This window comes from Coptis chinensis, chromosome 7 (genome assembly GCF_015680905.1).
Source record: "Coptis chinensis isolate HL-2020 chromosome 7, ASM1568090v1, whole genome shotgun sequence".
Lineage (NCBI taxonomy): Eukaryota > Viridiplantae > Streptophyta > Magnoliopsida > Ranunculales > Ranunculaceae > Coptis > Coptis chinensis.
The window spans coordinates 54410490-54429577 of NC_141462.1; the positions used below are offsets into that span (position 1 = coordinate 54410490).

The window sequence follows — 19088 nt, forward strand, 5'->3', positions numbered from 1 at the left end:
TTTTTTTTGGTATCGTTGTTTTGTTGTTATTGCCATTTACATTTAGAATGTATTGGATATTGTTATTGATTTGCAGTGCCTTGCGCTAACTCATTAGCACCTTAAATTATGTTGTTGGGAAGAGGAGCACATACCCTTCTCTTCTACCATAGCTTAGTCCATTTGGGTGTCATCATTGTGAATATAGGAGTTATGCAATGGTAGAGATTTCAATCGGTAGTCGTCTTGATAGCTCTTTCACAAATCTTTGTCTTGGTAGCTTTTTACAAACACATGATAGATTTCAACGTGGTGATTGATTGGCTATATATAGTCATACATGTCATTTTTTTTTATTAAGTGGTTAAATTTTATGGGTTTTGGTTTTACCACTCTCATACTCTCATAATCAAGTTGCTGAAAAAAGTGTTTGAGATTGAGTACTTAAATGTTTGCTATGCAATCCATTCCTTACAATTGACCCTCATTCTTCTCTTTTTCTTGATGGGACGCTTTCTTATTTTTAGATTATAAGTTATGGTTAATATAGGATGATTCCAATTTTAGGGATTTTCATGATTAGATGCCAAATAGAGAATAGCTACACCATATAAGCATTTTTTATGGTCATTGTTGCTTTACTGAGCAGTTTTTTGTTATTGGCATGCTTGCGTATGAACATATTGATAGGCATGAGTAGTGTTTCAATTTTAATCTCCAAAATACCCATTCATGCCACAAGTTTGATTGTAGTCTTTGCTCCATGGCACATTTATCCATATGGTAGCAGAATGGTGTGAACAATATGCATAGAGGGGAGAATGAGAGAAATGAGGAACTCGATCAGTGGAGTTTTTATTTTATTTTATTTTTCCCTTTCGTTACTAGAATTAGCCCTAGGTGAAAAATTATGCAAAGTCTTATTTAATGTTTAATGAGTTGTCTTTTAGTTTTAGAAGTAATTTGGGTTATGTATAAATATGAAGTTATATATTTTGTTATGGTTGATCTATGCGAATTGTATTGTTTGATTTTCAGGTTATGACAGGATTTAAATTTTTGAAATATTGAAAATACAAAGGAGACTCTGCTGGATTTTTTTATTTTTAAAAAAAATGATGATGCTCTTAATTGAAGACTCTCTCCCTTTATTTTTATCATTCTCATTCTGATATGTATTGAATTAATGAATGTGTTATGAGTTGGTTTGTGAGAAATGAAATGCATAGAATTGCAATAATTAAGCTCACTTGAGTATGCGTATGGAATGATTATGAAGTATAAAACTGTTGGAAATGGTTATATCATCGATCCAATGCTACCATAGAGATGGTCTCTTGGGGTGTTGTTCAAAAGCAATGTGTCTAGAGTGCCGACTGGCACGGGCATTCACTAGTATTAAATAGCGTAGACTTTCAGATGATCACAAAGCAAGAGTACAGGGTGAAAAGAGAGAAGAAAAGGGAGAAAATGGAGGGAGAGAATGAGATCAAGAGCTTAGTCAAGGTATGGATAACAGTTTTTGCATCTCTAAACTTGTGTTACTTGATAGTTAGAAAGATCCCAGAAGTAGCATTTAGACTTGTTTTTCTACTTCCTATAATCTTTTTATTCACCGTTCTCCCATTAAATCTGTCATCTGTGCATTTAGTTGCAATTACCTCATTTTTCATAACTTGGCTTTGCAATTTTAAGCTCATTCTCTTTGCATTCAATCAAGGTGCTTTATCACAATCATCTGATCCAACTATGTCTCTCCTTAGTTTCATTTTTATAGCTTGTCTTCCCATCAAGATAAAAGACAAAGAGCACACATCTCATCAAACATCCAAAACAGGCCTCAGATCACCTTTAAACTATGCTATAAAGGTCTTACTTCTAGCTTTGGTGGTCAAAATCTATGACTATAGACAATATATTCATCAAAATTTGATCCTAGCCCTTTATTGTTGCCATATATACTTTGCTGTGGATATTGTATTAGCCATGAGTGCAGCCCCTGCTCGGGTCATACTGGGATTGGAGATCGAGCCACAGTTTGATGACCCATACTTATCGACCTCTTTACAAGATTTTTGGGGTAGAAGATGGAATCTTATGGTTACCAGTATTCTACGACCCACTGTATATGATCCTATACGCAGTATTTGTACGCTTATTGTAGGGAAAAAGTGGGCCAATGAAGAAGAAATATCATGCTGCATCAGCAGGATGAAGTGAAACTGAAGATTCAATGCGAAGCAAGATACCAGGAAAGAATTAGCAAAAAAGACCCAAGCATATGAGGATTGGTACCAAAAGTACATGGAGCGCAGGACACCACCTGATGCGATGGACCCGGGGAGGACTGAAGATGTAAACCGTAAAGACCCTCTTATTGAGAGGCAGTTTGCAATTGAGATGTTGACGCATAGGTTGAAAGGGGAGGAAGAAGACTACCAGAAGCACTTCAGGCAGGTGAGGGAGAAGACTACCGTGTATGTACATTGCAAATGCCATCAAATTTTGCTTTCATACGATAGGTGTAAGCTGTATAAGTTGCTACTATCTTGTCGTGTAGATGCAAAAGCGATCAGAAGTGCGTCCTGAGGGGGTAAAAATTATGTTTACTGCATAGAAGGAATTCCGCGTATAACATTTAGGGCCCTAACATTTAAGTGGCCTTCTTTTTTGTAACAAGATAAATATAATTTATGCGACTTTTAATGTTGGCATAGCATTTCTACCAATCTTATGATAACTAACACTTCAAAGTTTAGGTGCTGGATAACAGAAAGTGAATGCAAGTTATTATTATTATTATTTTTGATTGGTAAGCCTGTTTTAAATGAGATCAGTAACTCTTTGATGCTGGCGGAGTTCGAGTCCCAGACCTTTGGTATTATCACCCAAAGACTTTGCTAGTCGGCACCTGCGAATGGAAGTTATTACTTAGGTGTTAATTGCAATATAATGTTTTTTTACGACAGTTATCTTGTAAATGCTAGATAGTGTGACTCATTGGTTCTAGAGCTTGATGTATCATGCATACAAATTCTGATGTCTTAAACCAAGTGTGCCAACTTAGTTCCAATCTTATTGCAAAATCTCAAGAAGAACAAAAACCCGGTCCCGGTTGTATGGAAACTTGATGTAGAATGAGTTTTCCTGCTGAAACTAACTGAACAAATGATACATCAAAGTTTCTTCTACATCTCATACTTGGAAAGCAAAACAAAAGAACTAAAAGTATAGACATAAACTTCAAAGCAGAAATTCGTCTTCTCATAGCCCTTGAGAGGAAACCATATAGCAATTGAGTCCGATCGACCCGATTGAACTTGTAAGGACTCGAAGGCTCAAAGCTTGAGCAAAGTCCTCTTTGGAACAGGTGGTCCATATGATGAGTAGGTTTGAACCAAACTTGCGGTTGCTTCATTGGCCATCAACTGGCGTCGGCATGTAGAATTCCCTTCCCTTCCACCAAACTCTTATAGTAGTGTGTACCAAACCCCGATCCCTGTTGGCCCCTCATAGTCCATATTCATGCGGGCTCCTCCGGTAAATCCCCATTTGTTATTACCCCAAGGTTATAAAACTCGTGTATATTCAAACACTAAGAATTCCATTTTTTTTCCGGCTTCGAAAGTATCCGCCTAATAAGCAATGCCCCTTATCCGCTAGTCTTGGATTGTGATATGAACTGCAATGACGATGTCGATCATTTCGACAAGCAATGTGTTTCATCCTTGATCCTGTGATTTCTAAAGAACTGGCTTTTGTTCAATTTCCTAATTACTTTCACAACATCAATGAAAATGATATCTACAACAGCCAAATAAGAACATTATTCAAGGTATGTTTAAAATTGAAGTCTTAATATGATTTATGACTACTGCACCAATGTTAATAAGTAACATTATGAAAGCAATTTGCTTGGTTTCATTTCAGGTATGGTGCTATGGTTTGAATGGCCTAATGGGGCCATTTCTGTGTGGGACTGGCTTTTTTCTTTTCTTAAAAGGGAGGCATTATATAAAAATTCTGTAGAAGAAGGTAATTGTGCGAAAAACGAAAAGTTTTTTTCAAGCAGTGAGCAGAGTAGTTGTGCTAAATTTTTTTTTATCTGTTCTATAGATATAAATCTCTTACAAGCGAAAAAGTGGTTAGCCAAAAAATATTTTGGCACTTCCAATGAACTCATAGCATCGATAAGGGGAGACAGTAGGCATCACAATATCATTGAAAATGAAGATGCATCAAACAAACTGTCCCATACTCCCAATGGGGTCAACAGGCAAGTCCCATACTCCCATAACAAACCATATATCTATGGTACGTACTTCTTCCATATGTGAAACAAGGGAACAAATTAACTAACATTATTTAATTTTTAGACTTATTTTTTTCTTTAAAAATTCTGTCTATTATGATCCTCCATGGCACTACAAATTTGAATGACAGTTTGGTTCAGAACACAAGATTGAACTCTAGTTTGCTACAAGTCAGTATGTCAAAGTTCTGCCCTCTCACTTATCAGCCATCTAAAATGTCCATTCTTCAGACATTGGCCTACTCATGAATTTTTGTGGAACAACTAGATTCTCCATCTATCAAATTCAAAATCAAGGGACGCATATTTTTGGGAACAACCTCTCTTTCCAATTGAAATACAAGAGAGCATTCAAAATTTATCTCTCTTGTATCGTAAGATGGATACAATCATAGCAACCTAAATTAAATTTCAATTTTCTGTAATGCACATACCTAGCTATGGCGAGATAAATTTCTGGATGAATTCGATAAACTCCAAACGAGTTATGAACAACTAGAGTCATGAATTTTGGTGTTTTGATTTACAGATCTCTAAAACCGATATATACAAGAAGAGATGAGAAGAAATCGAGGAACGAACCTGTTAAAGGAGAGCGTGAGAGAATTGCAGCTCAATGGAGCAAATTGGAGACAGAAGATTAGATTATATCGTGCTTAAGGTTTCTGATTTGGATGGTTAGATTTTGGCTGTCAACCTAGCCGGCCCGATATTGTAGGAACATGCCCTCTAGATTGGATGTGCTTAAATATTCCCGGAAACGAGCGGCGTGTTTCGTATTGTTATATTTTTGGTGTGTATCACTAGGAGCGTCTATTAGTATCATATCTACTGCTCGGGAAGATTGGGTTCCTCCAACACATCATCCATCAGCACAGGATACTAATATAAAATTAATGCTTTGGATATGCGGCAACCATCCCAAGCTGATTGGATTATACAGTACGTGGAACAAGAAGAAGAGGAAGAGGTACTCCATTGGAAATTTAGATTCGCATTAGATAAGAACCAATAGTTTGTTGTTACATACTTAAAAGTGAAAATATCCAGTTGCACTCGCTAAATATAAAGTAAAAACATCATTTACATTGACCACAGGAATTTTAGTTTTTTAAACCACTCATTGTTAAACGCAAAAGATCCAAGTACAACCTCTTAAAGCCATTAAGGAACACAACCTCGTCTGTTTGAATCTATGATTTTGTGGGGCTTATTAACTTGTAGGTAGTGGAATAAAATCCTTGATTGCCCAGATTGGTTATTTTGAACACTTTGCAGTGCTATTGGGTAATGGCAGTGCTGGGGAAACTCGTGTAAACTTGTTTCACCTTGACTGCATGCCTCTTATCTTCTTTTTGTGCTACAATATTCCTTTGATCCGAGTTTTTATTTCTTTTTCAATCTTTATACCTTCAGATGTTTAAGGAGTTACATTTTCTAAATCAACATTTTTTTTTGATTGGTTAAAAGGCCATACCTATAATAAAATTTTAAAATGTTATCACTGTACCACATGATCTGAAGAGTGGATTATATTTCACTTACAGGATGAGTGGGAGACTCTGGCTACCGATGTCGATGGGGAGCTTCCGGAGGAGGTAATGTCATTCATGTTTCGGTATAGACTGACTCGGCTTTCTTTCTTGTAAACAACCATCGAGCCCGTGGTATTTCTCTGGAGGAGGCTTAGGATTGATTTTTTGCCTCCCTCCTTTTTGCAAGATATTTGTTCATGATGTTGACCCTGTTGGGTGTGTGGAACCGTCGAGCTTTGCTCCGGTGATGGTAGTGAAGAACTAATAGTTGTGAAACATAGATGGCTGGATTAAGCCAGTTTTTTCACTCTTGGATGGCCCGTCAGCACTGTCCCACCTTTGTGTAGTTTTTTTCACTCCTGTTTCGAAGTCGGCCTGATGTGACCAACCTTGAGAAGTTTGGATGGCCCAGGTGCACCGACCGAAAGAAGTTTGGACGGCCCAAGAGAACCAACTGAGATCCATGCACATTTCTTCCTTCTCGTTTGAAGTCGGCCGATGTGACCAACCTTGAGAAGTTTGGATGGCCCAGGTGAACCGACGAGAAAGAAGTTTGGATGGCCCAGTGAACCGACCAAAATTGCCTTGACGAAATATTATGAAATTTTGACAGTTTGTCGAAATTTCAATAACCAAAACCATTTTTCTCACGAAATTTTCTCCCACCTATATAAAGAAACTTATGGTTAGGGTTGAGATAACTTTTGAGAGATTCATTTCTTGGTATTGTGGGAGCTCTATTGAGCTAGGGTTTGAGTGAGGCCTTTTGTTCTTGATTCTTGATATCTCTTGTAAACTCTCCAATCTTTGCTATAAAGGAAACTCGGCTCTTGTGTGGATGTAGGTAACATTTACTGAACCACCTAAATCTTTGTGTCTCTTTGCATATTTACTTCCTTATTTATTGTTTACTTGTTATGGGTGATGATAAATTAGTGGCTTTGCTTGTTTGAGTTTGTTGTGATAACTACCAAAGTCTTGGGTGGGTGATTTCCTTGGTGTGATCTCCAAGTTGAAATCATTTAGGATAGAAAGTAGCTAGATTGAGGTGTGACTTTCTAGTGAAATCTCCCAACAAGTGGTATCGGAGCACGGTTTTGAATCATTGGAACAAGGTGTGTGAGGAAAGACTCCACCTTTAGCATTGAGAGCTAGGTGTTTGAAGAAATTCCTCTGAGAGAGTCTTCACCGTTGTATTGGTTCAAGTGGAAGTTATGACGACCGAAAAGGAAAGCTACAAGATAGAGAAGTTTGACGGAACAAACTTCGGCTATTGGAAGATGCAAATCGAGGACGTACTCTATCAAAAGGATTTGATGGAAACATTGATAAGTGAGAAGCCCGATGAGATTCCGCAAGACAAATGGGATTTGCTAGATAGAAAAGCATTGGTGACAATCCGATTGAGTCTCTCGAAGTCTGTGGCCTTCAATATTAAAAATGAGAAGACGGCGACGTCTCTCATGAAGGCACTAACGTGCATGTATGAGCAACCTTCTGCCGCGAACAAAGTTTATTTGATTACCAAGCTCTTCTCCATGAGAATGTCGGAGAATGATTCTTTCAAGGACCACTTAAATGAATTCAACCAAACGAAAGACCAATTGGAGTCGGTTGAGATTACATTTAGTGATGAAGTGAGAGCGTTGGCGATAATAGGACAAATGCCTCCAAGTTGGAAGGCTAGGGTTGCGGCTATTAGTGGCTAGGCGGGAATGAATAAGTTGAAATTTGACGATGTGGTTAGTATGATACTAGCGGAGGAAATTCGAAGGAGTTCGGATGGGGCCTCGACATCGGGTTCGGCTTTGAGTACCGAGAGCGAAGGGATGCACATGCACAAGGGTCGTGGTAGACCGAGAAATAGAAGGGGGAGAATGAACTCTCATACCCCTAGCGATGAGCCTAGAGATGATAGTATCATTATATGTTACAATTGTGGTTTGCCTGGCCACTATAGTAACCGATGCCAAACACCAAGGAATGACAACTACAAGAAGAATCAAGAAGCTAATGTAGTTGAAGTGGAAGATGATGCCCTGATATGTTCGATGGAGAACAATAAGGAGTCTTGGGTTCTAGATTCCGGCGCATCATTCCATGTGACCTCAAATCGAGAGTTTTTTGTGAACTACACCAAAGGTGACCTTGGAAAGGTCTTTCTTGGTGATGACCAATCTTGTGCCATTGTTGGCAAAGGTGATGTTCGTGTCATGTTGAAAGATAGGACATGGTTATTAAGGGATGTTCGACACGTTCCGGATTTGAGAAAGAATTTGATTTCAGTGGGTCAATTGGCTAGTGAAGGATTTGTTACAATCTTCATGAGGGATACTTGGAAAGTCTCTAAGGGTTCTCTAATAGTCGCTAAAGGCGACAAGGATGGTACTCTCTACATGACCGCACACGGGTGTGGGTCGAATGCTGTGGCAAATGGCAAAGAGGATCCGAATGTTTGGCACCGCAGACTTGGTCACATGAGTGAGAAAGGAATGCAAATCCTTCACTCCATCGGTAAACTCCCGTTAGTTAAACGGACTTTGACTTCGTGAGAATTGCATGTTTGAAAAGCAGAGAATGGTGAGTTTTTAGGAGATGGGTCGAACTCTGAAAGCTAGGAAGCTTGAGTTGATTCATACAGATGTCTGGGGGCTAGCTAATGTCTCTTCACTTGGCGGAAAGTTATATTTTGTGACTTTCATTGATGACCATACTAGGAAGGTGTGGGTCTATTTCTTGAGACACAAGTCCGAGGTATTGGAAGTGTTCAAGACGTGGAAGGCCATGGTTGAGAATGAGACATGCTTCAAGGTGAAGAAGCTGAGATCTGATAATTATGGAGAGTATGAGGATTCAGGTTTTAAAAAGTACTGTGCTGACAATGACATCAAGATGGAAAAGACTTTGCCAGGGACACCTCAGCAGAATGGGGTTGCAGAGCGGATGAATAGAACACTGACAGAGAGAGCTAGGTGTATGCGTACACTCAGCGTGCTTGCCCAAGCAGTTCGCAGAGAGTGTTGTTACACAGAGCCTTACCTGATCAACCGAGGACCGTCAGTACCTTTGGATTTAAGGATTCCAGAGAAAGTGTGGAGTGGGAAGGATGTGAACCTTTCCCATTTGAGAGTGTTTGGGTGTGAGTCCTATATGCACACTAGTGACTAAGCTAGGAGTAAGCTTGATGTCAAGTGTACCTTCATTGGATATGGCGATGATGATCTTGGTTATCGTTTTTGGGATGACCAAAACCGGAAAATTATTCGAAGCAGAGATGCCTTGTTCAGTGAGATGGTTTTGTACAATGACAGAAAAGAAGCACAGCCCGTGGAGCCGGTTACAGATAGTGACACTGAGTATGTTGAGTTGGAAGGCTTTGATATGAGTCGTGGTGTTGTGGAAGTTCCACAGTCAGATGATTATAGTAGTGACTCGGGTGAAGAGACTACGCCACCAAGTCCATCTCCACCTCGTGCACTAAGGAGGTTATCTAGGCAAACTGTACCGAGCATGAAGTGTCCTCCCTCCACCCATTTATTTACTGATGATGGTGAACCTCATTGCTATGATTCGGCATTGGAGGTTGGTGATGCTAGCGAGTGGGAGCTTGTTATGCATGATGAGACGAAGTCCCTCGTCTTTAATGTCACTTGGGAGTTTGCCAAAGTATCCAAGGACATGACTCTACAGAGCAAATGGGTGTATCGAGTCAAGAAAGAACATGATGGTTCCAAGAAATATTTGGCAATGATATTCTCCCCAAATACTTTTCAGTCAGTGTTTAGTATTGTTGTAGCGGAAGGTTTAAATCTTTAGCAGTTACCGCTCACCTCCATTGTGACCATGTTGAGGAGATTTACACGCGACAACTGTTGGGTTTCCTACGGAAGGATAGAGAGAATATGGTGCGCAAGCTGAGAAAGAGCTTGCATGGTTTCCAACAAGCTCCTAGGCGATGGTACATGGTTTGCACGCACCCGGATATATCCCATGCAGTGGGAGTTGCTTGGAGGTTTATAGCTAACCTTGGCAAACATCATTGGGAAGCGGTGAAACGGATATTGTGTCATTTATGGAGTACCACGGAGACATGTCTATGTTATGGTAGGGGTGTTGTGAAGATGAAGTTGAAGTGTTCAACTTCGTCGGGTCTTCTTGCTTGAAGACTATATTGGATGAGCCGAGTGTTTCATTAGTAAATTGGATTTAGATGGAGTTTTTACAATTGAGATGTGATGTGCTTGTAGAATCTTGACAGGTTCCAAGTGGGAGATTGTTGGGTTTGTGGAACCGTCGAGCTTTGCTCCGGTGATGGTAGTGAAGAACTAATAGTTGTGAAACATAGATGGCTGGATTAAGCCAGTTTTTTCACTCTTGGATGGCCCGTCAGCACTGTCCCACCTTTGTGTAGTTTTTTTCACTCCTGTTTCGAAATCGGCCTGATGTGACCAACCTTGAGAAGTTTGGATGGCCCAGGTGAACTGACCGAAAGAAGTTTGGACGGCCCAAGAGAACCAACTGAGATCCATGCACATTTCTTCCTTCCTCGTTTCAAAATTCCTACCGATGTGACCAACCTTGAGAAGTTTGGATGGCCCAGGTGAACCGACCGAAAGAAGTTTGGATGGCCCAGGTGAACCGACCAAAATTCGTCTTGACGAAATATTATGAAATTTTGACAGTTTGTCGAAATTTCAATAACCAAACCCATTTTCTCACGAAATTTTCTCCCCACCTATATAAAGAAACTTATGGTTAGGGTTGAGATAACTTTTGAGAGATTCATTTCTTGGGTATTGTGGGAGCTCTATTGAGCTAGGGTTTGAGTGAGGCCTTTTGTTCTTGATTCTTGATATCTCTTGTAAACTCTCCAATCTTTGCTATAAAGGAAACTCGGCTCTTGTGTGGATGTAGGTAACATTTACCGAACCACCTAAATCTTTGTGTCTCTTTGCATATTTACTTCCTTATTTATTGTTTACTTGTTATGGGTGATGATAAATTAGTGGCTTTGCTTGTTTGAGTTTGTTGTGATAACTACCAAAGTCTTGGGTGGGTGATTTCCTTGGTGTGATCTCCAAGTTGAAATCATTTGGGATAGAAAGTAGCTAGATTGAGGTGTGACTTTCTAGTGAAATCTCCCAACAGACCCCTGATAGTTGCCCATTTAAATAGGTCTCTGATCCAAGCGCTCGTGCTGAATCTATTGCCAAAGATTACCATATTGCAAGGTTGGAAGCTATAAATGCAAAAGAGAGAGGTGACAAGAAAATCCAGGAAATATCAGGAAACAAAATCCGCCAACTCAAGCAAGAAATGTCTAATCTAGGTTTATCCCTAGGCTTTTAGTTGATGATGTTACGTCTGCATATCTCTATACTATTTTTTCACGTGCTGTGCCATTTTCCTGAGCAGGACTTTCAGATGACATCTTGACACCAGGGTTGGAAAAGGAGTATGCTTCTTATTGTATGAGTGAAGGTTCAGTTTCTGATTTTAATGTTTGCGAGGGCCTTGAGATGATAAATTTATGTGATACAGAGAATCGAGGAAATACCACTGGGGATGAGATTGAACCCCCTGATAATAGTATAGAAAACGAGGAAATGGTTAATATAGAAAATGAGGAGCCAGATGTTGAACTTAATAGTTTATTCTCTGAAGGTATATTGATGGAAATTAAGTTTAGAAATTGTGCTTAATGGTTTCTTCAGAAATTACAAATTGTGCTTAATGGTTAATACAATTGTATGTTTCACGTATATTGTTAACATTGCTAGTCTAGCTTCTCTAGTAATGAAAGTTACTGAAGGTTCTAGTCTTCTTAATCTCTGTGCATAGCTTATCAAAAGCCCATAGAGTACCTCTATTTTCTCCATTAGAAAGTATCAATGCTTTTGTGGCCGTTCCCTAGTCATCTGTCTGTGTTACACATTCCAAATTATAGACCTACTGTCCCCTTGTGCAGCACACCTTATTCCTCTATCTTTTTTACTTCCCTTGTTGTTGTTGTCGTTATAATATCCTTATAGGAACTTTCCATGTGTAGATCCTTCAGGGCTACGTATAAAACATGTCTATTTTTTTTTTTTTTCTCAAGATGTGACTCTTACTACTCAACTGGTTCCGCACTTCCGCTAGTGTTCCTGTTCGAGGCTATGAGTTGCCACTTTCCGGAAATTTATGTTTCTTTTACACAATTTGCAATACGTGCCATATGTTGTTATGTTTCCCCCTATTTAAAATCCTTAGGCTTTGGATTCTTCTTTTCAGAATCTGAAATTAGTTTCATTCCTTCACATGTTTACCACTTGTATTTTATTTCAGGAAGAAAATAGATTCTTGGCTCGATTCTAACAACATTTGGTACACATATGGTTACTATATATATATGTTATTCATTATACATTTAGGTTGTAGTTGTTATTTGAAAAATTAATAGTACCATTACCAATCATGTTTTCTGAATTTCACATAACTAAGTTATGGAAGACGAGAATGTTAGTTGTGGTGTTTTGCATGATCAAAATGTGCAGTTATTCATTAATAATATTGCCTTTTAATTTGTGAATCTCAAATGAAGGTGTCTTGCAGGATGCACAGAATATAGTCGCAGTATTTGCTCTTTATCGTCTATTTACCGAGTATCCTGTTGATCAACTAATTACGGAGCCATGCTCTTCGTATGTTGTCAAATTGATGGAAGGTATAATTTATATTGTATCATAGATTGATAATTAATATGACTCCTCTCTCTCTGTCTCTTATTTGACTTGCAAATAGATATTTGTTAAATCCGTTCAGAAAGATAAGTACGTTACATAATCTATTAATCAGAAGAAAGTCAAAAGAGCAAAGCAAACAATACTAATGCCGTCACCAGCGCCATAATTTACCCCTACAACAGTCAGTTGATAGGAGTGCATGCTATAGACAGTACTCAAAGGGTTTACTTTCAATTTTCTCAAAGTCCTACTTCATTTTGTTTTGATATATCAATTAACTTTAATTACCAATAAAAGTCTCATACCTGGGCGGGTGGGGTCCATAAAAGAGTTCTTTATAGTACCAAATCTCTTGTCTACCTCAGCCAACATGAAAAGTGATTCTGTTTATTTTAATTTTTTGGAAAACTGTTTTATAAGTTATAACCGTTTTGGATTATAAATAAAAGTTTTGCTTATTTATTTATTTTGAATTAGTTAACATTTGGTCTTTTCCCTACAAGCAGGAGAATCTCCAACCAGAATAGAAGACAGTGAGGAGACTCGAAGAACCAGTTTTGTGGATTCATTGTTGAGTGGCAGTAATTCTGAACAAAGTACTTCATCATATTTTGGTAAAACGCCTGGAGAGGCTCAAGTCTGTGAAAAGATAGAATCTCCATCCACTGCTGCTAAAGTTGAGAGTATGTTCTTCGACGGAAATGCTCTTATTTACCTTCAGAATACTATGTAGTTAGCAATATTAGTAAACAGGTTAAGAGTAGTTATGTAACAAGATAAATAGATGGAAGGCTATGGATAAAGAGGTTAAATTCTGTTTTTGGTCCAGAGTTGAAACATTGTAGTAGTTGTGTTTCCCAAGTAATTGCGGTGTTATTGTAACCAACAATAATTGTTTAATGGCATATACCTTTCAAATATGATTTACTGTTTTGTAATATGTGTTTTCATTATATAGTTTTGTTATTTCTCAAAGTCACTATATGCTATTTCTTATTCATTCCCTCTCAATTTTTGATAAATGCCTTCAAGAAAATTTGACATTGTTGATTCTTTTCCATCGTTATGGTTAAGATGCCATTTTGATAGGCTGAGTAACTTTGTGCCATGCCAAGTTTTCTGTGTATGAATATTTCCTGTTATCGGTTAGGATTTCTGTCCTTTTTTTACTTAATCTCTTTTATCCTGAGCCGTGGCATATATCTTTTTCTTAACTGTCTTCTTATATATATAAAAAAGTTATTAATGTACTTGCAGGGATAAGAAAAATGAAAAATGTTCTGAAAGTAGGTGAAAGTGCTAGTTTGAGACAGGAACAAGAAAACAAAATGGTAAAGGCAAAATACAAGGTTATATCCTGGTTCTCTTGCCATTTTCAACATTGTTTGATATACTAGAATGTGTGCATGTCTTTTTTATGTTTCTCTTATTCCTGAATCGCTCAGGTTCTTTTCTAATAATGTACTTGTTTATTAATTTATATGGGTAATCATTAACTTTGTATTGTCTACCCGAATTAAAGAACTCAGGTTCAGTTTCTATTTCTGTTATTAGCATAGATATTATTCTGTCACTCTATATAATAGAACACACAAGATGACGAGATCGTAACATAATTAACTTATTTGTGTGATCATCATATTGTTCTTATTTCTACTAAAATGGAAACTTCGTTGGACCCATTTGTAATAATTGTATCAGCGTATTGATAACTCATAATTATCTAAGTGACATTGATAAGTGTACCTGTAGGTATCCGACTCGGTGAAATACCACAAGTTGAGGTATATAACCTTCAATTTGTCCTTGTGTATCCGTGTCTGCGTATTTGGCACATACTTTTTTAGAATAGGAGTGTCAATATTCTATAGATTTGGAGACAATCGTATCATAGTTGTATACTTCTCGGAAGGAAGAGAAATGCGTAGGAATATATCAAGCCACAGTAAGGAATATCGAGTCAGAAAATGTCGAAGAATATTCCATATCATTCCTCAAAAAATAGTGATTTGTTTTGTTACCTATGTTAATGCCATGATTTCTTTCTATTTATCTCTGTCTTCTCAAATATTTGGATATTTCACTGTAGGAAATGCTAGATGCCAGAGCTGCTCTTCCCATAGCAGAGTTTAGAGGTGATATACTGCGATTGCTTAAGGAAAATGATGCTCTTGTTGTTTGTGGGGAAACAGGTTGTGGGAAGACAACTCAGGTACACAATGAGATTTCTTCTTGTTAATGACTTCCTGTGCATTATCGGCATTGTTTGTGCCTCCCAATATCTGATGTTTTTATCATTTCTTTTGTTGCTGCAAATTTTGTTGATGATATATTAGAAGTGATAAAAAAAAATATATATATATATATATAAGAAAAAGACATATTAGGAAGTGAAAAAAAACCGTTACTCTGCGCCTAAAATTGGAAAGTTAGGAATAACCATAGGGAGTGAAAATAAAATTCCTTTATTTGTTGAAGATTGGTGTACATGTGGAAATTTATGTTATGAAATGTATTGTATTTAGTGTGGATCAAAACTTTTCTATGGATTCAATTTCAATAAGAGCCAAATACCTGATATTACAATTTCTGAAACTGGGCAGGTACCACAATTTATATTGAATGACACGATAAAAGCAGGACTTGGGGGATATTGTAACATTATTTGCACACAACCAAGGAGAATAGCGCTACAAACACTCCTACTCAGATTTTCCTATTGCTATTTGTATGTGTGTATGTCACCGGCGCATAATTACTTTCTCATGTAAAAGTACTTTCTGCTTTTAATTTGTTAATATTATGTCTTGTGAAAAGTAGTTTTAGTATGTCGCTGGGGGAGTGATTACAATTTCCATGAACATCAGCCCTGAGAGAAGAGTCAAAAGTCTAGTCTATTTGTTAAACTCTTGTAAGATCCATGGCCACCGCATACCATGTGTCCCTAGTGGCCCTGCTGGGGCACTTAGCCACCCAGGGCCAAAAGCCCACCATTTTTTCTGGGTTTCCCCAAAAAGCCTCAACACAAGTAAGTGGTAGATCATTATACAGATTTTGGATCTAGATTCTATAGCATCTTCCTATTCGATGGGGCTTTAACCATGGGGTATCACAAATCTTGTTTCTCATTACCTAGTTGTTTTGTACGTAGCCGAATTTTTAAGATTGATATCTCCTAATCGTTTTCGCAGGTTATGTCTGTAGCAGAAAGAGTAGCTGACGAGTGATGTGAACCGCCACCCGGATCAGAAGGTTCTTTGGTTGGTTATCAAGTTCGTCTTTTTTTTTTTTCGATAAACCAATACTTTTCATTCATGAACTAAAACGATTACAGCAAGCACACAACCCAAACAAGTTACAAGGAACAAATAACATAAAATACATTAATTGTACAACCATGTAAACTTCTCCTAACCGCATCACATCTAATCCGCCACCAACAAACATGGGATGTTTTAGCTGTATCCACCTTACTACCACCACTCCAATCCATTCAATGCTCAAATCTCCAAACTGCATCTTCAAAAACCAAGACCCGAAGGTCCTAATTGCCAGATTGACGCTTTCCATAGAAAACGCCCCACCAAGTGCACTACAATGGCGCGGTGGTGGCCTGACATTAATCCTTGCCAAGGCATCAATACACCAGGGCGTTCGGAGAAAAGAAAACGAAACATTCGACTTGAACAGCAAATGATGAAGGGGATAACTCAATGAACACAACCTTAACACTACATGTTTCCAATGTTGAATTTGAAGCAATAAACTCTTAGAAATCGACTTCGAACTGCTGTAAAGCATATTAGATCTGCAAAAACAAAACCAAAACCGAAAAATATTGAAACCAAATGAGAGATCCAAAATGGGAAGGGTTGGGTGAACAAAACCCTTCACTAAGACTCTCATTGCACTGTCAGATCTATAGATCTTAGACAGAATACTAACTACCATCACAGAAGGAGAAAAAAGAAGAGTTTTTTTCGTTTCTTCTTCTTCATAGCACACCAGAAGTTGTAGTTCCGGGACAAAACAAAGAAATTGGGGTTATAGAGAGTAAGGAAGATGGGAATGATTGAGTGATTTGAGTGCGGAGGTAAGAGAATGAGAGCTTGGGTGAGGGAGAGGGTGGAAGGACACTGCTTTTCCCCGCAGGAGAGGGTTTCCCTACTCCCTCAAGTTGAGAGAGATCGAGTAATGGCGGCCATTAGAGAACCTTATCACATACGGGTTATCAAGTTCGTCTTGATAGTGCAAGGTGGGTGTGTATTTCTTGGTTTTGTTTACGTTTGAATTGGAATGATTGAAAGGTCAATACTTTCCTAAAACTAATCTTCTTTTGTTCTAGTGAGACTAGGCTATAAACTACAACGTAAACATGGCTGTTTCATGCTGTCTATCTGTAGGTCATAGATTTGCAAATGTGAGGACTGAGGATGGCCATTATTACCAGAGGTATTCCAGAAAATAATAGACCTATTTGAAATACCAGGACTCACCTTCTGTCGACTAAGAAAGCACCTCATCATTTGAGAAATGTTAGTGCCAATTTCTTCGGAATTTGGAAATGTATTTTTTTTCGGCCTCAGTAATTGCAGAGTTTGTTTTGTATACATTGTGAAGTTCTAATATTTTTTTTTGGAATGATAAAATAAGTGATCAAATTGGCTACTGTATTTTTTTAGTATCAATGCAGAGTTCAAAATCTTTATCCTCTAAAAAGCATCGAAGAGGAGCTGCAAAACACCTACTATTGTTCTAGTTATCAATCAAATGAACTAGCAAAGCCTAATAAAATGATTGGATCTTCTTCACTTCCTAGTAGATTTTTTTAAAGAAAATACGTTCTTACATTGCAAGCAACTAGGTGTTAAAGAATGAACAACCACCATCCCCTGTGTAAGTGGCTAACAAACCCAAGACTTTCTAGTACAACCACCAGGGTCCTGACCAGTGGAACTGTGCTACCTCAGACAAATCACTGATAATTTTCCTATCAGAATGAACAATTAAATAAATTGGAGATCCTCTTTATAGAGCAACACCCCGAACTAGTCTAGTTAAAATAAAAATTGGAAATTGGCTAAAGTAACTTGGAAGGTAAACTATGTTTTGCTATCCTGGTCAACACTTCCATGAGGTGTTATATACCTGAGTCGTGCATCAGAAAGCTAAGTACGTGTTGTACACTTGATACCTGCGTCAGAAAGCTAGAACAGAAACTGTGAGTATAAGATGATTGCGGTCATCACATGGCACTGTATCCATTACATTCTTAAAAGCCTTAAAAATCTTATAAGCGTGGGTTTCTTCAAGTTATTTTTAGTTTTAATATTTCTGTAATTTATTTTTTCAATCTTTTAATGTTCATCATAAGGTTTTTGTCTCTTTAGTCCTTGATCTTCCTCTAAAAGTTGTATATTTATCAGGAACGAGAGAACAAAGCTACTCTTTTGTACCACAGGCATTCTTCTTAGGAAACTTGTAGTAAGTTTTTGCGTCTAAGTGCAGTTGGTTAATATGTTCGCTCTACTGTAGAAGCTTGCTAATGTTTTAGTTAATTATGATATTTGTTTGTCAATTGTTATCTAATATACTGTGTTTTGCGAATTTGAAATGGGGTTTCCTTGTTCTCACGTGCTTGAGTCGCACTTATCTAAATTTTATGTTGAATCTTAAATTCTTATGATGTCTTGAATTTATAGTTGGACACCATTCTCTGTCGATATCTCTAGTTGGAAACCATATTTATACCTCATTTTTGGTTCTGTAGGGAGAAAGACTTGTCCAATGCTACCCATGTCATTGTTGATGAAGTACATGAGCGGACCTTTTCGTGAGGGGGTTAGAATAAATTATCATAAATAGCCATAGAGATTTTTTTTATGACTTCCATTAGCACCACGACTACTAACATCAACAACAACATAGATAACTATGATATTCGTGTTAAGGTTTTGCCATTATTAGTTTTCAGAAATTTTGTTATTATTCTTTGCGTATTGGGTTTTCGTTGCAAGGCTTGTGTTTTTCTTGCCTAATGTATACATAGCGCACATTTTAGGGTTGTCGGGATAAAATGACCCAAGGTCATATACTCATATGTTTACTCTTTAGGAGTTCAATTTTAGTTGGACGCTACTTTTGGGGCAGGGCTGTTTTCACTCCTAGTCTCTCTTTTTGGTGAGCCAAGTGGAAGTTGTTGTTATAAAATTGACATCAACTTTAGAACAAAATGGCACAAAATATCGCAAATGTTATGATATCTGCTGGAAGTTCGGATAACTGTATTTGATATTTACGTAGGATCTGGATGTCACACCCCAAATTTCCAGACAATTAAAATAGAGAATTATTCAAGATAAAAATATCTCAATCGTCATTCTATTCAATCATCTGAAAACCCAGGATGAAACGAAACCCTAATAACCCATTATCAAACACAATAATAAAAATCTGAGATCAAACTAGATCAAAAGAACAACTCTTCATTCACGAATTCAAGAATTACTAACCAAGTTTATTATATCTGTTTCAAAT

General features: G+C 37.7%; 1 protein-coding gene, 1 long non-coding RNA gene and 1 pseudogene across 36 annotated transcripts; 2 read left to right on the forward strand and 1 right to left on the reverse strand.

Annotated features, from left to right (window-relative positions):
* Positions 1–846: 846 nt before the first annotated feature.
* LOC147487984 (acyl-CoA--sterol O-acyltransferase 1 pseudogene) lies at positions 847–2478 on the forward strand (annotated as a pseudogene).
* A 557-nt stretch (positions 2479–3035) lies between these two features.
* LOC147487985 (uncharacterized) lies at positions 3036–5867 on the reverse strand. Its single transcript, XR_015201726.1, has 2 exons — positions 4874–5867; positions 3036–3783 (listed from the first exon to the last, which is right to left on the reverse strand). It is a non-coding gene; the product is annotated as an uncharacterized LOC147487985 (long non-coding RNA).
* A 3090-nt stretch (positions 5868–8957) lies between these two features.
* On the forward strand, positions 8958–18539 carry LOC147487986 (DExH-box ATP-dependent RNA helicase DExH4, chloroplastic-like). 35 transcript variants are annotated; one of them, XR_015201732.1, is made up of 10 exons: positions 8964–11155; positions 11242–11490; positions 12421–12532; positions 13058–13234; positions 13809–13900; positions 14641–14763; positions 15155–15318; positions 15743–15811; positions 17978–18035; positions 18322–18539. XR_015201732.1 is itself a non-coding variant. In XM_086571983.1 (9 exons), the coding sequence occupies exons 2-8, from the start codon at positions 11449–11451 to the stop codon at positions 15753–15755; spliced, it is 723 nt and encodes a 240-aa protein (XP_086428109.1). In that variant the 5' UTR covers positions 8964–11155; positions 11242–11448; the 3' UTR covers positions 15756–15803; positions 17978–18228. The 35 variants fall into 35 exon arrangements, 17 of the variants coding, with proteins under 17 accessions (XP_086428115.1, XP_086428109.1, XP_086428108.1 ...); XR_015201733.1 differs by having other exon boundaries at positions 15743–15803; XR_015201737.1 differs by having other exon boundaries at positions 8965–11155; positions 15155–15287; positions 15743–15823.
* The last annotated feature ends 549 nt before the right edge of the window (positions 18540–19088 follow it).